The 24,986-nt window shown below is 48.0% G+C and overlaps 1 protein-coding gene across 7 annotated transcripts in view; it reads right to left on the bottom strand.

The window, feature by feature from the left end:
- PIK3C2A (phosphatidylinositol-4-phosphate 3-kinase catalytic subunit type 2 alpha) overlaps positions 1-24,986 on the bottom strand; it is a 241,093-nt gene that overhangs the window by 137,349 nt on the left and 78,758 nt on the right. For all 7 annotated transcript variants that reach the window (XM_077286575.1, XM_077286569.1, XM_077286576.1 and 4 more), the window contains exons 3-7: positions 23,556-23,659; positions 4,777-4,934; positions 3,539-3,659; positions 3,281-3,392; positions 1,208-1,287 (exon numbers count right to left, since the gene is read on the bottom strand). In XM_077286575.1, the coding sequence (XP_077142690.1) occupies positions 1,208-1,287; positions 3,281-3,392; positions 3,539-3,659; positions 4,777-4,934; positions 23,556-23,659 (575 nt within the window). The remainder of the gene's footprint in view (positions 1-1,207; positions 1,288-3,280; positions 3,393-3,538; positions 3,660-4,776; positions 4,935-23,555; positions 23,660-24,986) is intronic.

The raw sequence follows: 24,986 nt of genomic DNA, 5'->3' as shown, positions 1-24,986 counted from the left end.
GCCTCCCTCTTTCCACTTTCCCTGTAGCAGTGGCAAGTGGGGTTCATATTTGTGGGGTAGATGTCACCTTTGTATTGTCATGTGACATCAAGCCCACTGCTTAGTAATGGAGAAACATCTATAAGACACCTATCCATTACTAATCCTATAGTTACATTGTAAATAAAGACATGGCCAGAATAAAATCCTTTATTTGAAATAATCATACATACTCCTTTATTGAATCTTAATTAACGATACTTACTTAAAGCCTAGTCCCCGACGCCCTCGTCTCCTGCAACAAAAATAAAATAATAAATCAACATATAATACTCCCTGTCAGCTGTAGTCCATTAACCGAGTGTCCCACAACGATCTCACATGTAGAACAGTCACATCGAGAGATGTGATCGGTCTCCGGTGATACACTGACAGTAGGTCATTCTACCCACAGTGTATCAGTGCGCAGGCGTGAGAGTTCATCGGAGTTCATCAGCTCCGTGCTGTCACTTACGGCACAGCTGCGTGGGAAACTTCTCACACAGCGGTAGTGCCGTAAGTGACAGCACAGGAGCAGATCAGCTGAACCACTGACAGGAGATAATCGCTCCCACAGTGTATCGCCAAACGCTGGGTAAAGCAGTCACATCTCCCAATCTCACGTCGCCCAAACAGACACAGTCTCCGCCCACACAGACACAGTCTCCAGCCACACACAGACACACATTCCTTTTCTGCAGCGTTTTTGCCAGCATATCCGCAGCAAATCCACAAACCTTTTTACACCTGCGGTTTTGCTGTGGATGTGACTGACTTAATGGAAGTGAATGGGTGCAGAAAAGCTGCAGATCCGCAAAAAGAATTGACATGCTGCGGAAAATAGAACGCTGAGAATAAGGACAGAAATATCAGCAGCATATGCACAACAATTCAGGAATGCCATTGATTAACATTGCTTTAATAATCCAGTGAGGATTTATAGCATTTTCGAGCGGAAAAAATGCTGTGGAAAGGCAACAAATCCGCAACGTCTGCACATAGCCTAACAGTAATTTTGACCAGGGGTGCCCAAAATTTTACAGGCCACTATATATTTCTCTAGACAATGTTACACCAGGGCTAATGAAGACTGAGGCCAGTAGAAGGTCTGATATCTACAGGATTGTGTATGGTTCCTCCAGCTGACAGCCATGAATCTCAGATGTGTGGAGGAGGTGGAGGACATTACCGTGTAACTGGCACTTTGAATGGCCTGTCCAGCAGCGCCAAGTGTCCGACCAGGTCAATGGGCGTCTCGTCATCTGCAGCCTAGAGGAGGCAAGAGACGGGAGAAAACACATAATATAGGAGGGATTCTATATATATCTTACACACTAGTGGGGTCGTCACCGCAGGACCCTCTCGTGATGGCCGGCACCTCTCTTGACACCATATGAGAGCAGCAGTCGCAGTAACGTGACCCATGGGATTGTTCAACAGTCACCAGTCTGATCCAGGGACTAAGACACAGGCAGCCGCTATGCTGCCACCGGACTAATGACAGGAGAGTGTGGACCCCTCGCTGCTCCCTCCAGCCTGATAGACTCATGTCTGGAGACCCTATTCATGGTACATTGTGACCTGTGGAGAGCGGGCGCCGCACACACAACACATATCCGCTCCATGAATCACGAGATCACAGCGTTCTGCAGACTGAGGAAGTGACGGCAATAAATAATGCAAGCTCATATCCCAGGAGGACTCGTGTCCTCCGCACAGCTCCCCTCCCCCAATGTCAGCTCTGAGGACCCTCCAAAAATCCCAGAGAATCATCAGCCTCAGCCTCCTATAACCCCAGAGATAGGATCATCAGCCTCATCCTCCTCCTATAACCCCAGAGAGGATCATCAGCCTCATCCTCCTCCTATAACCCCAGAGAGCATCATCAGTCTCATCCTCCTCCTATAACCCCAGAGAGGATCATCAGTCTCATCCTCCTCCTATAACCCCAGAGAGGATCATCAGCCTCATCCTCCTCCTATAACCCCAGAGAGGATCATCAGCCTCATCCTCCTCCTATAACCCCAGAGAGGATCATCAGCCTCATCCTCCTCCTATAACCCCAGAGAGGATCATCAGCCTCATCCTCCTCTTATAACCCCAGCGAGGATCATCAGCCTCATCCTCCTCCTATAACCCCAGCGAGGATGATCAGCCTCATCCTCCTCCTGTAACCCTAGAGAAGTGGTCCCCAACCTTTCTGACCTTGAGAGCCACATTCAGCTCTGCAAGAGGATCGCGAGCCACATCCAGCTACTGCCTCCCTCACAGTAGTGGCAACCAAAGCCCCCATTACGGGTATAATGATAACCAAAGCTTTTCCACACAAATTACCCTGAAGCAGTATACCAAGATCCAGGGGTTCCCACCACATTCAGCATTCTCCCATCACGCACGCTTAACATAGTCACATCCATCTTCAAGCACCTCCTCTGACCGGTAGTATCATGTCTATAGCATACCATACTTAAATTATCTCTAAACTCCCAAGACCAGTAGAAGTGTACCCAAATCTTCTCTTCTATGCAGTGCTACTCACAAAGTTCACAATTTGAGATTTGCTCTTCATACCAGTTTACTAAATCTGGAGCTAATGCACCAAGCTGGCAGACAGCCGCGAGCCACAATTCATGGGATCGTGAGCCACATGTGGCTCCCGAGCTACAGGTTGGGGACCCCTGCCCTAGAGAGAGGATCATCAGCCTCACCCTCCTCCCATAACCCCAGAGAGGATCATCAGCCTCATCCTCCTCCCATAACTCCAGAGAGGATCATCAGCCTCATCCTCCTCCCATAACCCCAGAGAGGATCATCAGCCTCATCCTCCTCCAATAACCCCAGAGAGGATCATCAGCCTCATCCTCCTCCAATAACCCCAGAGAGGATCATCAGCCTCATCCTCCTCCTATAACCGCAGAGAGGATCATCATCCTCATCCTCCTCCTATAACCCCAGAGAGGATCATCAGCCTCAACCTCCTCCTATAACCCCAGAGAGGATCATCAGCCTCATCCTCCTCCTATAACCCCAGAGAGGATCATCAGCCTCATCCTCCTCCTATAACCCCAGAGAGGATCATCAGTCTCATCCTCATCTCCCTGCAATCTTCTCTTGGCACAAGGGTGAGAGCTGAGAACTGACATAACAGAGCAGCTTCCAGCTGAGGACGGAAATGAGAAATATTTGATCAGCGCCCAGCAATGGCCCGGCGCCAACCCTGAGCGCTCATGTCACAGCAGAACCCAACCACAGCCATACTCACGGTGCGTGCCATCGCCCGGCACACGGTCCGGCGACACAGCAGCTGCAGCCTGATCTCCATGTCCCACTTGCGGCACATCTGTATATACTCGTGGCTGCCCAGACAATGCTCACTGCGGGAATAAAGGAGGACACAGTAGACAGCTCCGTATACATACGCTGCTTTCAGTCATTCCTTGATGTGCTTTGTTTATGGAGAGACAACCCCTATAAGACTATTACTGACAGACGGCCGCGTACGGAGAAGGGGGTCACTTACTTCTGTAGCACTTCTTCATGGCCGCACACCTTCAGGAGATAACTCTCAATGTCCACCTGGCTCAGGTCATCGTGGACCCAGCACAACGCCTGCATGATGATCAGCTCCACCGGTGAGCTCACTGCAAGAGAGCAGATGAGACGGTGAGACGTCAGGGCTGAGCGCCAAACACAGGGAGCAAGCCAGAGGGGCGACCAGGGGGCCGACACAAACACATGAAACCGTGAGACGTCAGGGTTGAGAGCCAAAGATTGGGGGCAAGCCAGAGGGGCGACCAGGGGGCCGACACAAACACATGAAACCGCGAGACGTCAGGGTTGAGAGCCAAAGATTGGGGGCGAGCCAGAGGATGCAGGGGGCCGAACCAGAACATGACACTGGGAGGCGTCAAGGCTGAGCGCCAAACATGGGGGGGCGACCCAGATGGGCGACAGAGAGCCGACACGAGCACGATACCGTGAGCTGTCAGGGCTGAACGCCAAACACAGGGGGCGAGCCAGATGGGCGACCAGGGTACAGAGGGACAACACAAACACACGAAACTGCAAGACGTGTCAGGGCTGAATGCCAAACACAGGGGGGTGAATCTAAGGGGCGACCAGGGGTGCAGAGGACAGACAGAAGCACATGAAACTGAGAGCTGTCAGGGCTGAGCGCCAAACATGAAGGGAGAGCCAGAGGGGCGACCAGAGATTGCAGAGGGCAGACACAAGCACATGACCCCGCAATGCGTCAGGGCTGAGCACTAAAAACGAGGGGCGAGCCAGCTGGACAACACCGCAAGGCATCAGGGAAGAGTGCCAAACACAGGGGGCGAGCCAGAGGGGCGACAGAGGACAAACACCAGCACGACACCGTGAGCTTTCAGGGCTGACCGCCAAACACAGGGGGCGAGCCAGAAGGCAGCGGTGTGCCACCAGCACAGGACCAGAAGCCAAATGACCAGGAACTCACCGCATAAAATCCACCTCGATTTCAGTCAAGATTAGATCTGACCTCGCTGTAGACGCACGGAAACGTCTGCTAGCACATTAGCGGTGTAGTCACCCTGGGGCGGCTGCATAATGCGCAGCTTAATGGTGTGCCGCACACACGTATTCAGACTTCTAAATGCTGATCAGTAGAGAGTGCACGACCGAAACAGCAAGAGTCTGACGTGCCGTACTGAGCATGCCGAGACACATGTGGCACAGAACACACCAATACATCCGCCATCCGTCCACGCCGCACGTACTCACCATCACAGGTGAAGGTCACCGGCTGCTGGGAGCCCGGGATCTCTATAGACACCTTCACACTGGAGTTCTCGGCACTCAGGAGCCGCTGTGTCATCACCGGGCTCAGGACAAAGCCGGGATTACCAACCAGACCGTCCCCAAGGAAGAGCGAGCGCAGCCTGCGATGGGAGAAAGCAGAGGGCTGCAGACACACTGCAACGACACTACTGCTGCACAGTGTGATCCGTATATCCCACATCCCCGTATACAGATTACTTTCATCCTCCCCCCAGGTATACACACATCACCTTCACTCCCCCCAGGTATACACACATCACCTTCATCCTCCCCCCAGGTATACACACATCATATTCATCCTCCCCCCAGGTATACACACATCACCTTCATCCTCCCCCCAGGTATATACACATCACCTTCATCCTCCCCCCAGGTATACACACATCACCTTCATCCTCCCCCAGGTATACACACATCACTTTCACTCCCCCCCATGTATACACACATCACCTTCACTCCCCCCAGGTATAGACACATCACCTTCACTCCTCCCCCCCAGGTATACACATATCACCTTCATCCTCCCCCCAGGTATACGGTATACACACTTCACCTTCACTCCCCCCAGGTATACACACATCACCTTCATCCTCCCCCCAGGTATACACACATCACCTTCACTCTCCCCAGGTATACACACACACACACATCACCTTCATCCTCCCCCCAGGTATACACACATCACCTTCATCCTCCCCCCAGGTATACACACATCACCTTCATCCTCCCCCCAGGTATACACACATCACCTTCATCCTCCCCCCAGGTATACACACATCACCTTCATCCTCCCCCCAGGTATATACACATCACCTTCATCCGCCTTATATCTCCTCTCTCATCTCTATCGCCCTACACGTGCCCTCCGATCTACAAACGACCTAAGACTAGCATCCCCCATAATCCGAACCTCACACCTCCGTCTCCAAGACTTCTCTCGTGCTGCGCCAGCTCTCTGGAATGCACTTCCCCAGACGATCAGACTGATACCTAGCCCCGACCTATTCAAGCGAGCTTTAAAAACCCATCTATTCAAACAAGCCTACTACACCAACTACTCAGTAAACTAACTTTGCCCTGTTCCCTCCTTCCAAATATTACCCTGAATCTGCACCCTATTATTCATCTGTCTCCACACCCTCCATACACATGATAACTGCACTTGATACTTAACTATTGCACTTAAACACACGGGCTGATGACCGGATCATGCAGCTTTGTATGAAAATCCCTATGTATTATAATTGCCAGACCTGAAATAACAAGCACTTTTCACCTATTGTGTCCCCCCATTTCCTTGTAGATTGTAAGCTTGCGAGCAGGGACCCCACTCCTAATGTCACTGTTTAAATTGTCTTAACTTGTATTGAATTTATTGTTTGTACATGTCCCCGCTTAATTGTAAAGTGCTGCGGAATAAGTTGGTGCTATATAAATAAAAATTATTATTATTATTATCCTCCCCCCAGGTATACACACATCACCTTCATACTCCCCCCAGGTATACACACATCACCTTCATCCTCCCCCCAGGTAAACACACATGACCTTCATCCCCCCCTAGGTATACACACATCACCTTCATCCTTGTAGATTGTGAGCCTTCGCGGGCAGGGTCCTCTCTCCTCCTGTACCAGTTATGACTTGTATTGTTTAAGATTATTGTACTTGTTTTTATTATGTATACCCCTCCTCCCATGTAAAGCGCCATGGAATAAATGGCGCTATAACAATAAATAATAATAATAATCCTCCCCCCAGGTATACACACACATCACCTTCATCCTCCCCCCAGGTATGCACACAAACACACATCATCTTCATCCTCCCCCCAGGTATACACACATCACCTTCATCCCCCCAGGTATACACACATTACCTTCATCCTCCCCCCAGGTATACACACATCACCTTCATCCCCCCCCCCCAGGTATACACACATCACCTTCATCCTCCCCCCAGGAATACACACACATCACCTTCATCCTCCCCCCAGGTATACACACACACACACACACACATCACCTTCACCCTCCCCCCAGGTATACGGTATACACACATCACCTTCACTCCCCACCAGGCATACACACATCACCTTCATCCTCCCCCCAGGTATACACACATTACCTTCAATCCCCATCAGGTATACGCACATCACCTTCATCCTCCCCCCAGGTATACACACATGACCTTCATCCTCCCCCCAGGTATACACACATCACCTTCATCCCCCCCCCCCTAGGTATACACACATCACCTTCATCCTCCCCCCAGGAATACACACATAACCTTCATCCTCCCCCCAGGAATACACACATAACCTTCATCCTCCCCCCAGGTATACAGACCTCACATACACCCCCTCCCCGGGATATACACAGACAGTACATACATATACATGTGAATGAGAGAGTTACTGGTATTGTGAACCATATGCAAGTTAAAAGGTGAAATGATCTAAGAGGCCTAAAATTACATATGACACATTTCTTTTGAATTTTAGGCAATATATACATGTATATAATTTCATCTTTTACATTTAAAAATTAGAAAAAAAAAAGAGATGATGCAAAAGTTTGGGCACCATTGTAGATTTGTGCGCTCAGATCAGTTTGATCAAGGTTCTAGCCCTTAGTCTGTTAGGGCTATGACTTTTTCAGCACCATGATCATCATTAGGAAAGGCCCGGTGATGTAAATTTCCAGTTTTATAGAAACTCAGCCTCCTATAACCTTGTGCCAAAAAACAGCAGCCATAGTATCTTCTAAGCAGCTACCGAGCACTCAATGGTGGAGGCCCAATAAGTAGGAGAAAGCGTTTTCACATTGCCCTTTCCTCAGTTAGAAATATAATCAAGAAATGGCCGTTACCAGGAACAGTGGAGGTAAAGATAAAGTCTGGAAGACCAAGCAAAATTTCAGTGAGAGTTGCTCTTAGGGTACCGTCACACAGTGCAATTTTGATCGCTACGACGGCACGATTCGTGACGTTCCAGCGATGCATTTACGATATCGCTGTGTCTGACACGCTACTGCGATCCGGATCCCCGCTGAGAATCGTACATCGTAGCAGATCGTTTGAAACTTTCTTTCGTCGTCTAGTGTCCCGCTGTGGCGGCATGATTGCATTGTGTGACACAGGTTGTATACGATGTGCGCACAGTAACCAACGGCTTCTACATCGCAAATACGTCATGAAATTATCTCTCCAGCGCCGTGTATTGCAACGTGTGACCGCAGTATACGACGCTGGAGCGATACTTATACGACGCTGCAACGTCACGAATCGTGCCGTCGTAGCGATGAAAATGGCACTGTGTGACGGTACCCTTAGGATTGTTAGAGAGGGAATTCAGAGTCCCCGCTTGATTGCAAAAGATCTTCAGAAAGATTAAGGAGGCTCTGGAGTTCTGGTACATTGTTTTACTGTTCACAGACACCTGCACAAATATGGCCTTCATCGAAGAGTCATCAGAAGAAAACGTCTCCTGCATCCTCACCATAATATTCATGGTTGGAAATATTAAAAAGTACATCTAAACAAGCCTGATGCATTTGGAAACAAGTCCTGTGGACCGTTGAGGTTGAAACAGATATCTGTCGCCACAATGATCAAAGGTAAGTGTAGAGAAAAAAGGGCACAGAATTTCAGGAAAAGAACATCTCGCCAACCATTAACCCCCTCACGGCAGGGCCATTTTCCATTTGTTTGCTGCTCACCTTCTTGCCAGAGCCATAACTTTTTCACTTTTCCATCAATATGGCCGTGTGAGGGCTTGTTTTTTTGAAGGACAAGTTATACTTTTAAATTACACCATTGATTTTACCACATAATGTACTCGAAAACAAGGAAAAAATTACAAGTGCAGTGAAATTGCTAAGGAAGTGCAATTCCACAATAGTTTTTTTCTTTTTTTTTTTACTACCGTAAGTTTACTAAACGCTTGCACTGACCTGCTACTAGGATTCTCCAGGTCATAGCAAGTTTGTATACACCAAACAAGTTTAGGGGTTTTTGGGTTTTTTAAGTGGTGAAAAAAAAAATCCAAAAGTTTGTTGCTTTTTTTTAAAAAAAAGGCGACATTTTCCAAGGCCCGTAGCGTCTCCATTTTCAGGATCTGGGGCTGCTTGGGGCTTAGAGCGGACGTTTTTAATGATACCATTTTGGTGCAGATACAATGTTTTGATTGCCCGTTATTGCATTCTCGTGCAATGTTGTGGTGAGCAAAAAAAAGCAATTCTGGAGTTTTGATTTTTTCTCATTACACCGTTTACCGATCGGGTTAAATCTTTTTATCTATTGATAAATTGGGCGATTCTGAACGCGGCGATACCAAATATGAGCATTTTTTATTTTATTTTGAATGGGGCTAATGAGGGGTGATTGAAACTTTTTTTTTTACTTTGTACTGTCTTTAATAGTCTCTCCATGGGAGGCTAGAAGCTGTGATCGTCCGATCGCTTGTCCTACACATACGGCGTTAGCACTGCTCTGTGTAGCATAAATGATCACTTACTATGAACACCGGCCACCAGGTGGCGCTCAAAGCTGTCCGACTATGACAAATAGAGGGGTCTCCTGCAGACCCCGGGTTGTCAATTTAACCCATTGATGACCTGCGGTCATGTGACACAGGCACCGATGGGTGAGGTTTGTGAAGCGCTGTGTGCATGTTAAATGCCGCTGTCAGAGATGGACAACGGCATTTAACATGTTAAAAGACACGGGTGGATTGCGATTCCACCCGCAGCTGTTGGGGGCACATGCCCGCTAATGAAATCAGCTGACATGTGCCGGAAAAGCATTAAGCTACTTACTGGTAGCGGCATTTTACGGAGGCCCATGACAGCACTACGAGAGGGGATCCGCCCTTCAGGAACAGGAAACCTACAGATACAAAAAGGGTGGCACCTCTCCCATGCATCAGTTGTATTTCAGAGCCTGAGAGGACTACCGCGGTTAGTGGTATACAAATATACATTATATACAGTTTAAATACAAAAAATATCCTATTACATTGTAACTAGATACTACACGTGAGATCTATATATCTCATTATATACACATATACATTTTAGGAAGTGCAACCCCCACGTCAATAGAGAGGCAACTAAGGGTGCTGTCAAGGGCCTCCGAAAAATGCCGCTACCAGTAAGTAGCTTAATGCTTTATTCGGACTCCCATGACAGCACTACGAGAGATTTACAGAGATGTAAGCTACCTTAGGGAGTGACTATAGCTTGTAGCACCCTTAACCCGAAGGTGAGATCAGAGGACGACCCCAAATCCAACCGATAGTGCTTAAAAAAGGTGGAAGGGGATGACCATGTGGCCACCTTACATATTTGTTCCACTGACACTCCAGATCTTTCTGCCCAAGATGACGCCATGGCCCGGGTGGAATATGCCTTCAGATTCTGCAGAGCCGGACCCCACCTGCTGTGTAAGCCAGAGAGATAGCCTCCCTAATCCATTTAGCTAGTGTATATTTCGATACTCTACACCCTTTCCTCGGACCTTGGAAGGAAAGAAGCAGTGCATTATCTTTCTTCCAATTATTGGTGACTGAGATATACTGTAAAAGAGATCTCCTAAGGGTATGTGCACACGTCAGGATTTCTTGCAGAAATTTCCTGAAGAAAACCGGAAATTTTCTGCAAGAAATCCACATTTTTTTTTTTGCGTTTTTTTCAGCATTTTGCAAGCGTAATTAGCTTGCAGAATGCTAAAGTTTTTCAAGCGATCTGTAACATCGCTTGGAAAACTGACTGACAGGTTGGTCACACTTGTCAAACATAGTGTTTGACAAGTGTGACCAACTTTTTACTATAGATGCTGCTTATGCAGCATCTATAGTAAAAGATAGAATGTTTAAAAATAATAAAAAAAATTAAAAAATGGTTATACTCACCCTCTGCAGACAGCCGATATCCTCAGCGGCGTCCGTTCCTATAGATGGTGTGGTTCAGGACCTTCGATGACGTCGCAGTCACGTGAGCGGTCACATGACCGGTCTCGCGACCAATCACAAGACAGCGACGTCATCGCAGGTCCTGAACCACACCATCTTTAGGAACCGAAGCGGCAGCATGCAGCGGTGAGAGGCGGGAACACTCCGGGGGCCATCGAAGGTGAGTATATGACTATTTTTTTATTTTAATTCTTTTTTTTGGACCAATTATATGGTGCCCAGTCCGTGGAGGAGAGTCTCCTCTCCTCCACCCTGGGTACCAACCGCATATAATCTGCTTACTTCCCGCATGGTGTGCACAGCCCCGTGCGGGAAGTAAGCAGATAAATGCACTCCTAGGTGTGCGGAATCCCCGCAATTCCGCATTTTAATGAACATGTTGCTTTTTTTAACGCGATGCGATTTTTTCACAGAAAGAAATGCAACATTTGCACAAAAAATGCGGAATACACTGTAAATAATAGGAGGCATATGATAGCGTTTTTTTCGCGTTTTTATCACGTTTTTATAGCGAAAAAACGCGAAAAACACTGAACGTGTGCACATGGCCTTACATCTAACGTATGAAGCTCTTGTTCTTTAGGATTAGAAGGATTAGGAATAAAGGATGGTAAGACTATCTCTTGAGATCTATGAAATCGTGTCGCTACCTTCGGTAGGTATGCTGGGTCTGGCCTAAGGACTACTCTGTCTGATAAGAATTCCGTGTATGGGGGGGAAGTCTAGAAAGCACCTGGATATCCCCTATCCTGCGAGCTGAGGTTATGGCAAGCAGAAAGGCTGTCTTAAGGGTCAACATTTTGATTGAGGCATCCTGTAGAGGTTCAAAGGGGGGTTTTGTTAGAGATGACAGAACTAAATTTAGATCCCACGGAACCATTCTGTCTTTATGTACTGGTCTAGTTCTACTGCTTTAATAAATCTCGCTATCCATTAGTTGTTAGCTATATTACAGGAAAACAGGGCACCCAGGGCTGAGACCTGCACTCTTAGGGTACTAGTAGAGAGATTTAATTCAAACCCCTTTTGCAGAAACTCTAAAATCTGATGTATCGGCACCCCTTCTTGGATATTAAATTTTGAACAGGTCAAGAACTTCCTCCAGGTCCTAGAGTAGATTCTCGTAGTTATTTGCTTTCTACTCTTTAGGAGTGTTTCTACCAAGTTTGGAGAGAAGCCTCCATCTACTAACAGTGACCGTTCAAACTCCAAGCCGTTAAATGGAGTGCTGACACTTGTGGATGGGAGATCGGTCCCTGAGAAAGTAAGTTCAGGATCTCTAGTAGTACCCAGGGATCCGATACTGACATTGTCCTGAGCCAGGCAAACCAGGTTCTTCTGGGCCAAAAGGGGGCGATAAGGATGACTTTTGCTCGATCTTCCCTGATTTTCCTCACAACTAGAGGTAACAGGTTCAACGGTGGGAAAGCATAGACCAGCGGGAAATCCCATTTCATTAGGAATGTGTCCCCTGCCAGGGGATTTTCCCTGGGATTTAGAGAGCAGAATTTTTTTACTTTTTTGTTGGTTCTGGTGGCAAACAGATCCACCACCGGCTGACCCCATCTGTGGACGATATGATTGAAAAATATCCTTGTTGAGAGACCATTCTCCTTGCTTTAATATATTTCGGCTGAGGAAATCTGCTGTCACATTGTCTTTTCCTTTGATGTGAAGAGCCGTCAAAGATTGAAAATTTGACTCTGCCATCCGGAACAAGCGATTCGTGATCTGCATTAATGTCTCGGAACGTGTTCCCCCTTGTCTGTTTATATAAGCGACTGCAACTCTGTTGTCCGATAGGATTCTGACGTGCTGGCCCTGCAGATATATGAGAAATTTTTTAACAGCCAATTCAACCGCCAACAACTCTCTTTGATTGGATGAGAAAGTTGCGAAGGGTTCCCATTGTCCCTGGACCACCATGTCCCCCATATAGGCTCCCCACCCCGAAGAGCTGGCATCTGTGGTTATCACCCGGGTAATATCTACTATCCAGGGAACCCCCGCTGAAAAATTTCGTTTATCTAGCCACCACCTAAGGGATTCCAATGTTATTGACCCCAACGTTACTGTTTCATTTAAGGCGCCTCCTAAAGCTCTGTCATGGAACAAGACTTCTTTTTGTAGGGATCTGGCATGAAACTGAGCCTATTTAACTGCTGGAATGCATGATGAGAGGGACCCTAGTAGAGACATCGCTTGTCGAAGCGTCATAGAGGGTGTATTAATTGCTTTAAACACCTGATTCTGAATCTGTTCCAATCTCTTTATAGGGAGAAAACACTGTTGCGTTTTTGAATTTAATACTAATCCCAGGAATTTTTGAATATTTAGGGGCTGTAACTTAGATTTTTCGTAGTTTATGACCCAACCTAGGTGTTCTAATTTAGTTTTAGTAATTTCCCATTGTGACAGGCAGTGATCTACCGAATTCCCTACAATGAGGAAATCATCTAAGTAAGGGATTATAAGGATATTTGATTCTCTTAAATGCGCCATGACTTCAGCGATTATTTTTGTGAATAGTCTAGGGGCAGAAGTTATCCCAAAGGGGAGTGCTCTGAACAGAAAATGTCGATTCGTTCCCCCCATTAACACCGCTACTCTCAGGTATTGTTGGAAATCCGCATGAATGGGTACATGATAGAAGGCATCTTTTAAATCTACTACCACCATAAAAAACAGTTGTTAAAAATTATTTTTATTGTTGAATTGATGGATTCCATTTTGAAAGTATGTTTGACCAAAAATTTATTGAGACCTTTAAGATTTATAATAGTTCTATAAGTCTTATCAGGTTTGTGAATCAGGAATAGGGGAGAGTAAAAACCTTTTCCTCTCTGAGAATGCGGAACTTCTACCAAGACGTTTTTAGAACAAAGAGTCATCACTTCCTCTTCTAAAGCAGATTGTTCAGTGGGAGATGAGCGCAAGGGGGTTAACTTAAATTTATCCCGTGGAGTATGAATAAATTCGAGTTTGAGTCCTTGGGATATAGAGTCTGGTATCCAAACACTGTTTGTGATTCTCGACCATTCTGCAGAGAAATGTAATAATCTCCCCTCCACCGGGATTTCTAGTCATTGATCCTGTTTTTTCCTTTCTGTCGAGAAACGGCGAAACATGAATCCTGTACCTCGATTTCGCTTATCATCCCATCTGGATCGATCTGTAACGGGTGAGAAGGTGCGCTTTCTTCCCCGATTAAACCTCCTTTTGTTGAAGGGACGACAATATGAACCAAATAAATTGGGAAATTTCTTCTTGTCATCTCCCGCTTTCTCCAGGAGTTCATCCAAGGTGGGTCCAAATAAATATTCACCTTTACAAGGGATAGCACAGAGCTTTGCTTTCGCTTGCATATCCCCGGGCCAGCATTTTAACCATAGGGCTCTTCTAGCAGCATTAGAGAGTCCTGCTGCTCTAGCTGCCAACTTAACGGAATCAATGGAAGCGTCTGACAAGAAGGCAGCCCCTTCCTGAATTACTGGTAATGCTGCGAATAGAGAGTCTCTAGAGGCCCCGTTTTAACTGCGCCTCTAATTGGTCCAGCCGAACCATCATTGACCTTGCCGTACAGGTTGACGCCACCGCAGGTCTTAAGGAGCCGGCTGCCATTTCCCAAGTACCTTTTAGGAAGGTGTCCACCTTTCTATCCAGGGGGTTTCTAAGAGTTCCCATAGCCTCAAATGGGAGAGAGGATCGCTTTGCCACCTTGGCAATTGCCGCATCCAATTTAGGGGCTTTTTCCCAATTGTTGACTGCTGGGTCATCAAAAGGATACCTACGCTTCTGTGCTGGCGGTAAGGAACCTTTTTTCTCAGGTTTTTTCCACTCCTTGTTAATAAGTTCCTGTATTTTTTCATTCAGAGGGAAAACTCTACGACTCTTTTGCTCTAGTCCGCTGAACATCGTTTGTTCTTTAGATAGTTGAGGCTTGGGTTCTGTTATACCCATTGTGCCTCTGACTGCCTTTATTAATTTATCTATCCTCTCTAGGGGTAAGCAAAAACGAGCAGTGTCTTCTTCCAAAGAGGAGGATGATGCCGCTGAATCGTCTGAGATTTCGCTCGTCCTTATCCACAGACGAATCGGATGTCCACTGAGTTTTTTGCTTAGAGCCTCCTGCTTGTGAGAGGTTCCTAATGGACTGTTTAACTTCCATTCTAACCATTTCCTTCAGACTGGCCGCAATAGAAGAGGATTCTTCTGCTACCTGAGGGGGCAAGTAAGGCAAACTAGTCTATAAGATCGAATGCCATATCCGCTCCCCCTCTCCAAGACCTCACCGTCTGCTGGATACAGGGGTCGCATAGTTTTTTAGGGCATGAGTCAGGCAAGGGAGCCCCGCAGATGGCACATTCGCTATGCTTCGCCTTACTGACGCTTTTCCTTCCCTGTGACAAAACATACGAGGGAAGACCAGTCACTGAGTGAACTTTCTCGAAGATCACTTACCAGTGGTTGCCCACACCCAGAGAGATACCGAAGTACGAGGGGGATCTTTTCTAGCTCATGCTCCAGACCCCTGTCTGGAGCAGCTTTTGCGGCCAGATCCATCGCTCCTTTTCTCGTGTTCTTTATCCATAGGCTTCTGGGATGCTTCGTCCAGCAGCAAGGGCTGCTGATCCTGATCAGACTCCATCCTTAGAAATTTGGAGACCAGAAGCAAGGAACACGCACCTGGAGCTCTTATAGCCCTTCCTTCGGTCAGCAAACTTGCTCAGCGCTCATTTGGTTACCAACTTCCCCCCCGCAGCTGCAGGGGATCGCCTGAGGGCCTGAGGGTGAGCAGCGTGCAATCTCTGGTGGGCGCCGCCATCTTGGAGCCCCAGCGCATGCGCAGAAACTCCGCGACCCGGAAGTCATCGCCGGCTCAGCCTTCCGTCACCCTCGGTCCACAGCGCTTCCTGTGAGCGCTGCGAACAGCGTAGGATGCTGAGGCCAGCCAGCTACACTCCGGGTGGCGCCACCTTGATGCCGCCGCCCCAACAGAGCCCGCACAGCACTCGAGGGAGGGGGACCAGAGATACTCACCGCGCGCCGGCTCCGGAGACAGGACACCCCTGGCGACCTGCTCCTTGCTGATCATGCCACAGCCGTGCAGCCCTGCCAGGACCACCGTGACCACTTCAGGTACCCCGCACCGGCCGAGCTAGGAGACCCCCTCGCTACCTGAATCGGCCGGCCGGCCTGGAAATCCTAAAAAATCTTCTGTAGGATCCAGTCCCTTTAGGAACAGGAAACCAACTGATGCATGGGAGAGGTGCCGCCCTTTTTGTATCTGTAGGTTTCCTGTTCCTGAAGGGCGGATCCCCTCTCTCGTAGTGCTGTCATGGGAGTCCGAATAAAGATACAGGCTGATCGCCGGGGCCCACAGCAAAGAGGGAGACCCAACAAGCACAGCACATGTACAGCTCATGTCGTGAAGGGATAATCATGGGGGAGGATTAATCAGGCTTTAAGATTGTGTTGCAGCCAATGGCACAGGGAACATTTCATGGGTAGAGGGAAGAATGGATTAAATTAAATTTCAAGAGGAAGAGGATGGCTGCTACAAATGGAGAATGACCCTAAACGCACGTCACAATAGACGACCTCAGAAGACACAAGCTGAAGGTATTGCATTTACCATGGCCCTCACAGTCCCCTGATCTGAGCATCATTGAAAACCTGTGGCGAGACCTCAAAATAGCAGAGGAAGCAAGACGCCCCAGGAATCTCCCAGAACTGGAGGAATTCTCCAAGGAAGAATGGAGGAAAATCCCTCAAACATGAATTGGAAGACTCGTGTCTGGCCATAAAAAGAGTTTACAAGCTGTGATACCTTCAAAAGAGGATGGTACTAGATACTAACCACGAATCTAATAATTATTCCTGCTAGAAGTGGCTAGAGGATACACAATCAATACATGGTAGGGGAGCGAAACGCGCGTAGGGGCTGTGGCACCATCATTTGGGCTCTGGTAAGATATTTATACTTACTTCGTGTTTTACTGTGTGTGCAAATTGTCTATCTATTAAGTGTGTACTAACTATACAGGGTTATGGGATTTGGGCATGCAATATGGTATAATTGATCTTATTGAGTTTGAGGTATTAAACAATGTCCTCTTCCTGTCCCTGGCTCTACCATGAATGTATAGATATGCTGCACTATGTATTGACGGTCTTTTTGATGTGATAATTCTGCCAACCCTATGGTGATGCCACTTTTGTATTTTCCTGGCTCATTACAAGCACTATTGGCTACTTTTTAATGGTTATATGAGTTTTATAAATCAATAAAGTTTTTTCTAATGTTGTTCAAAATACGTTTGTAGGTACTAACCATGCAGGGTGCCCAAACTTTTGCATCCAACCATGTACCTTTTTATAATTTTTTTTTTTTTTTTTTTTAACCATTCAAATTTTTATTAAATCAGAAAAAGACTTACAAGGAGAACATTCCCAATCAGGGAAACAGAAAGGAAAAAGGGAAGGGGAAGGTACAGAAAAAAAAGGGGAAGGGAATGGAAAGCATAAAATAGCAGATAATAAATCCAGCGCCCACAATGTCACACCCACGGAGGCATAAACAAAAAGAAACCATATTAGTAATCATGAGACGAAACAAGAGGAGAGGCAAAGGACGATGAGCTCCATAAATCCCACCATGATAGAACCTTGTTTTTATTTTTAAGACAGTCAGCGGTGATAGCTTCATAACTGAAATGGAGGTTGATTTTAGAAATAAGTTCGTTCCTGGAGGGAACAGTAGGCGATTTCCAATATTTGGCAATACAAAGTCTAGCTGCCACCAGGATGTTGGAAATTATAGGCTGTAGGGGAGAAGGGAGGTCCAGCAAGGAGATACCGAGAACTGCCAAGGGACCCGTCAGAGCAACAGGGAGATGTACCACCTCGGCAATGGCAATAATAGCTTCAACCTGGCTCCAAAAGGCTTGGATGCGTGGACAGCTCCAAACATGGGCAAGGGAACCCATGGAGTTACAGCCCTTCCAACAAAGCGGAGAGGAAGCATGATTAAATTTGGCCCATTTAACGGGAGTAATATACCATTGGAGCTGGATCTTTTTAGATTGCTCAAGATGCCCAAGGCATGAGGAAAATTTAGAAGGGTGAATCATAGCATTATGCCAATCATCCAAAGAAGCCTCGAAGGCAAGGGAAGATTCCCAGGAGACCATGAAGGGAAGCTTGTCCGCCGCACCACAAGCCAGGAGTGCCTTATATAGAATAGAGATGCCGTGAGGTAATATAGTGCCAGGTCTTAAAAAAAAAAAAAAAAAAAATCGATGTGCCAGAGATTCCGGTAAAAGAAACGGTGCACCCAACAATTTGCGGGGCCTCAAAAAACTGCGCACTTGAAAATATTGAAATAAATCCTTGGGGGACAGGGAGTAGCGAGCGCTTAAGTCAGCAGATTCAAAGAGACCCTCCGAGCCATAGAGGTCAGCCACCCGCAACAGGCCACTTGCCCTCCAAGAGGAGAGAGAAATGTTGCCTATCGCCTGTTCTAAAGCTTGCAAAGAGACGTAATGATACAAAAATGAAAAGTGAGTCGGGGTCAGGGCCGCCCAAAGTTTCAGAGCAGTTTTCATTGTTCTGAGGCAAAGGCCCCCCGAGGGGATCTGTAGTAGTTGAAGCTCTAAAAGAAGTTTGAGGGAGTGTTTGGGGGCATAGTGTGATTCAACTGTAAACCAAGGGAGGGGGGGGAATACCCCTCCCACGACAGTTTCAAAGGTTCCAAGATTGCGGCCCTATAGTAGGCCTGCACCCTAGGGACGCCCACCCCACCATCTGAATATGGGAGAGACATAATTTGGCGTTTAATTCTATGAGGTTTTTTATTCCAAATAAAACGGTCAATGAGCGTTTGAAAGGCTGACAGAAATTTGGAGGGGATGGATAGGGGCAGACAACGAAATAGGTATATAATTTTGGGCAGAATTAACATTTTAGATGTTTGAATTCTCGCCATCTATGACAAAGAGGAGGTAGAAAGTTGGTCTAAACATTTTTTGATGTCTAGGAGGGCTGCCTCACAATTAAGGAGGACAATATCAGCAAGCCTAGTGATTTGAATGCCCAAATAGGAAAAGCCGAGAGGGGACCAAATGAAGGAATAACTAGACTGGATCTGTAATTGAAGAGGGACCGGAAGAAATAGGGGAAAAATTGTGGATTTGGTTAGATTGAGCTGGTAATAAGAAACCGCGGAGAACTGGTGAAGGATCGAGGAGATTGCATTCAGGGAGTTGAGAGGATTAGAACACGTCAGTACTACGTCATCCGCGTATAAGCCTATCTTATGCTCTGTGCCCCCTACCATCACACCACTCACCTCCGAAGATTGACGAATTATGGCGGCGAGGGGCTCCATAATCAGAGCAAAGATGAGAGGGGAGAGGGGTCAGCCCTGGCGGGTCCCATTAGAAATAGGGAATAGTCGGGATTTAAAGCCAGCTGAACGCACAGAGGCACACGGGTTGGAATACAAAGCCATAATAGCTGAAAAAATCCGACCAGTGAGACCAAATTTCCCTAGAGTTAGTGCAATATATCCCCAGTGCACGGTGTCAAACGCTTTTTCAGCGTCAAGTGACAGGAATACACTGGGGAGGCTCCCCCCCCCCTCCACCACATCCAGCAGATCAATCAGCCGCCTCGTACCATCTCTGGTTTGCCTATCCGGAACAAACCCAACCTGGTCAGGGTGAATGAGTGAGGGCAGCACAGATTGTAGCCTATTAGCCCAAATTTTAGCGTAAATCTTTACGTCACAATTCAAAAGGGCAATAGGACGGAAATTCCCTGGCAAGGTTGTGGCTTTCCCCGGTTTGGGGAGCGTTGCTATAGAAGCCTCCAAACCCTCAGCTTTAATGTTCCCGGCCATCAACCAGTAGTTAAATAAACGTAGAAGGAAGGGGGAAAGAGTGGAGAGAAATTGGGCATAATAAGGAAAAGAGAAACCATCTGGACCCGGAGATGTACGTTTTTTAGCCTCTCTGATTATTTGTGAGATTTCGGACTCTACAATTGGGGCATTAAGAAAAGACAACTGTTCCGCGTTGACCGCAGGGAGATTGGCTTTGGCTAGAAAAGCGGATATTAAGTCCGGAGAGGGCTGGGGAGTATCCGGGTCTGATTTAAGGTTGTAAAGGGCATGGTAGTATGAAGCAAACTCCTCAGCTATCTGAATTGGGTTATAGATACAGGAACCATCAGGTTTAAGCAGGAATGGGATTTTGGATTGAGCTTCTCTTTTTTTGACGCGTTTGGCCAACATAGCCCCCGCACGGTCACCCATTGAGTAAAATTTAGCTTTGGCTTTCCTCAGGCCGTTCTCTGCTCTATGAAGAAGCAGCTGACGGACCCGAAGGCGAGCATTGGTAAGCTCAGAGAGTAGTTTGTGGGTCTGAGATACTTTATGGGCCGCTTCAAGGCGGACTAGTTCATCTAAGGCTAGTTGTAAAGCCAGATTGTACTTTCGTTTAGCTAATGCAGCCATTTTAATGAAAAGGCCACGAGCCACAGCTTTGTGAGCGAACCACAGCGTATCATCAGCCACTTCTTTGGAATCGTTAGTGGCAAAAAACTCTTGTAGGGCCTTCTCAATGAGCTGAGAATTAGAACGATCCCCCAAAAGATGGTTGTTGAGGCGCCATTGCGAGGGAGGTCTGATGGCCAGAGGGTCTCTCAAAGACAATGAAACTGGAGCATGATCCGACCAAGTAATGTTGCCTATAGATGCAGAAATGCAGTGGGGGAGGGCTACGTCATCTACCAACACATAATCAATCCTGCTATAAGAGCCGTGTCGAGGTGAGAAAAAAAGTATAGTCTCTCTCATTGCAATATTAACAAAATTCCCGAAGTCATAGCAGTAGTCTGGGTCAAAGCACATAGACATTAAGTGCCCCCAGACGAAAATGAGCTCCAAAAGATACACGTAAGTAGGAGAAATAAGGAGCATATAGTGTTCATTTATATAAACAAGTGTCTTTTATTGGTACAAAATATTAAAACAGTAATACATTTCAAATAATGGGCATTCCCCAATCAAGCACAAAAAGGGGGAGTTCCCCCCTGCATATATTGCCCCCATATATAAATATAATCAATCACAAGAGGGACACAACCGCCCCACATGAAGAGTAAAAGTGAAAGATAGGCGAACCCAGGGTCTGGCTAAGCCAGTGCAAATAGCCAGAAACAGAGCTATAAAGATATGAACACCATAGGTAAGCTTACCAGTCAAGAGGGCAAAAGAAGGGGAAACCCACCGGAAGAAAAAAAGCGCCCCGACGCGCGTTTCGCGGCTCCAAACACGCCGCTTTCTCAAGGGGATGATATTTATATATGGGGGCAATATATGCAGGGGGGAACTCCCCCTTTTTGTGCTTGATTGGGGAATGCCCATTATTTGAAATGTATTACTGTTTTAATATTTTGTACCAATAAAAGACACTTGTTTATATAAATGAACACTATATGCTCCTTATTTCTCCTACTTACATGTCTCTCATTGCAATGTAGGTATCTCCAGATGTCGTGAAGGTGGTAAGAATTGATAAGTGAGCTCGCCTCACCTCTGGAGAGAGATGAGACTGAACAATCAAAATGCTTAGACATAGGGATATTAAAATCTCCTGCTACTAGTTTATGACCGTGTTGGATGGAACCGAAAATTTGGAAAAAGTTGTTGAGAAACTTTAGCTGACCAGAATTAGGGGCGTAGATAGAAGCAATAGTGTAAGGGGCATTGTTAATCAGACACAAGACTATGACATATCTACCTAGGGGATCGGTCTCACAACGAATCAATTGAAAAGAGTTAGCTTTACTAAAGAAGATAGCCACCCCAGCTTTTTTCGTGCAGCTGTTAGCAAAGAATTGGTGTGGGTATAAGCCTGAATACATTCTCCCATTGTCACGCTCGACCAGATGTGTTTCTTGGATACATATGATGTCCTGGTGGCTTTTAGCTAGCTGACGCCAAACAACTGATCTCTTACCCGGAGAGTTGAAACCATTAACATTAATGGAATATAAAGAGATACTCATGGGCAAAAACTAAAAAAAAAATATGATAAATGAACACACTATGTGAGATCTCCACCGTAGGCAACTAGGACGTGGACTTCTGACGTGTGAGAAGCTGTGAAAAAAAAAAAACAGAGGGGGGGGGGTAGTGATGGGTAAGGGGAGACACCACAAACAGATAATTAAAAAGTAATAGAGAACCATTCAGGGAAATCCTGAGTCCTTTAGGTGAAGAAAAAAAAACAGTTCACCTGTGGGGCAAAATGCTGGAACTAACCAGAGAAAAAATAAAAAAAAAAAGTTAGCCAACCCAGCAATAGATATTCAACAAAAAAACCAGATTGAACAAAATACTCAGTTAAAGCGGGAATGTAGACAAGAACCATTGTAGCAGTGAACCTCAGGCAACCTTCCACTCCGGGTCAATGCGATGCTTGCCGTTCTCGTTCTTTTCAGATCCAGGAGAGGCTGTAGACGAGGGGGAGCCGGGAGGTGCCAGGCCCCATTTAGACAAAACTTTTGCCGCCTGCGCCGGAGTTAAGCAGGTGGTAACTGAGCCATCTTTGTGGATAAGGAGCCTAGTTGGGAACCCCCAGCGGTATAGGATGCCTTTTTCTCGTAGAATTGAAGTGAAAGGAGTAAACGCTTTGCGTAAGGCTAGGGTGCCCGGGGACAGGTCAGGAAACACGGCAATACCAGCAAAGGGATCCGGCAGGGAAGGTTTGGCCCTCAATGCTTGCAGGAATTCTTCCTTCATTTCAAAAAAATGGATACGGGCCAGAACGTCCCTAGGAACAGAGGGCCCCAGATTTGGCGGTTTAGGAATGCGGTGAATGCGATCAATTACGACATCTGTTTTAACATGATGTGGGAGGACCGCAATTATGAAGTCCTGGAGAAAGCCTTTCAAATCCACCACCACAACTGCTTCCCCTATGCCCCTAAGCTTAATATTGTTTCTTCTGGATCTGTCCTCTAGGTCCAGAGTCTTAGCATGCATTTTAGTAGCCATTAGGTGAAGGTTACCGTGTGCGTCCCAAAGTTCGTTGTGGAAAGTTACCAATTCCTCCATTTTGCGCTCCAGGCGGTCCGTGCGATTCCCAATTTCCTCCACTCACCCCTTAAATCCACCAACATGGAGCGCATGCCCTCCTGCAAGGAGGTGCGCAGGTCCCCCAGCATATCCCTAAGCAGGGACGCAGTGACAGGGCCATCAGGGAGCACAGCAGCAGCCGCTGATGATGATGATGACTGCGAGGCTCTGCTCGCAGCACGAGATGCCCTGGGAGAAGACGGCGCCATCTTGGGACTCCGGGGCGGCTGGGGAGAGGCCGCAAAAAAGTCCACGATGCACCTGGAGGATTTGCGGGAGCCGTCCTAGACATGCACATGCACTCACCGGTGACACAGGTACCGATACCGGCGGTTTGTTGGAGCGGAGGAGACGGGAGGGAAGAGATTTGAGCCGCAGTAAGGTTCCTGCACATGGAGCTCCCGCACTGTGCAACCTACTCCATGAGCAGACAGGCCACGCCCCCCCTTTTTATAATTCTTAAAATGCAAGTTATAAAAAACAGTAATTCTGACCAGGGGTGCACAAACTTTTACATGCCACTTGATCAGACCCTCGCCCACAGATTGTACCCCAATATCAGACTTTGCACCTGACGAGACACTTCTGGAGATTTGCTCCGCTCACCTTTCCACTTCTTTACAGAAGGCGGCAACTTCTTCATCCTGCACCTCCAAGCCACGCAAGAAAGAACTTCCAGGAGGGGTCCGCGAGCTGCTGCCACTGTCATTCTAGGAGAAGAAGAGTAGTATCACTGGAAAACAAGACTGAACACGGCATCAACACCGGCCGATAAGATGCCACATGCTGACAGTCACGAGCCATCGGCCACAATAACTGTGCAATGTGAATTGAGTGCCTGAACAATGTGTCCCAATCCTAGAGCCCCCACACGACACACAAGGGGGAAGAGCTCCGCTCCCCTGACCCCAGAGCCCCACACGAGACACAGGGAAGAGCTCCGCTGCCCAGAGCCCCGCACTACACACAGGGAAGAGGTCCGCTCCCCCGATCCCCCACACGACACACAGGGAAGAGGTCTGCTCCCCAGAGCCCCGCACGACACACAGGGAAGAGCTCCGCTGCCCAGAGCCCCGCACGACACACAGGGAAGAGCTCCGCTCCCCAGAGCCCCGCACGAGACACAGGGAAGAGGTCCGCTCCCCAGAGCCCCGCACGACACACAGGGAAGAGGTCTGCTCCCCAGAGCCCCCGTACGACACACGGGGAAGAGGTCCGCTCCCAGAGCCCCCGTACGACACACAGGGAAGAGGTCCACTCCCCAGAGCCCCCGTACGACACAGAGGGAAGAGGTCCGCTCCCCCGATCCCAGAGCTCCGCACGACACAGAGGGAAGAGGTCCGCTCCCCCGACCCCCCACTCGAGACACAGGGAAGAGGTCCGCTCCCCCGACCCCCCCACACGAGACACAGGGAAGAGGTCCGCTCCCCCGACCCCCCCACACGAGACACAGGGAAGAGGTCCGCTCCCCCGACCCCCCCACACGAGACACAGGGAAGAGGTCCGCTCCCCCGACCCCCCCACACGAGACACAGGGAAGAGGTCCGCTCCCCCGACCCCCCCACACGAGACACAGGGAAGAGGTCCGCTCCCCCGACCCCCCCACACGAGACACAGGGAAGAGGTCCGCTCCCCCGACCCCCCCACACGAGACACAGGGAAGAGGTCCGCTCCCCCGACCCCCCCACACGAGACACAGGGAAGAGGTCCGCTCCCCCGACCCCCCCACACGAGACACAGGGAAGAGGTCCGCTCCCCCGACCCCCCCCACACGAGACACAGGGAAGAGGTCCACTCCCCAGAGCCTCGCACGACACATAAGGAAAAGCTCCGCTCCCCAGAGCCCCGCACGAGACACAGGGAAGAGGTTCGCTCCCCCAACCCCCACACGAGATACAGGGAAGAGGTCCGCTCCCCCGACTTCCCCATACGAGACACAGGGAAAAGGTCCGCTCCCCAGAGCCTCGCACGAGACACAGGGAAAAGGTCCGCTCCCCAGAGCCCTGCACAACATGGAAGCCCTCCGCTCCCCCCAAC

The sequence above is a fragment of the Ranitomeya variabilis genome, chromosome 2, assembly GCF_051348905.1.
Source record: "Ranitomeya variabilis isolate aRanVar5 chromosome 2, aRanVar5.hap1, whole genome shotgun sequence".
Taxonomy (NCBI): domain Eukaryota; kingdom Metazoa; phylum Chordata; class Amphibia; order Anura; family Dendrobatidae; genus Ranitomeya; species Ranitomeya variabilis.
The sequence above is the reverse complement of the archived record's forward strand: the minus strand, read 5'-3'. Positions and strand labels throughout refer to the sequence as shown.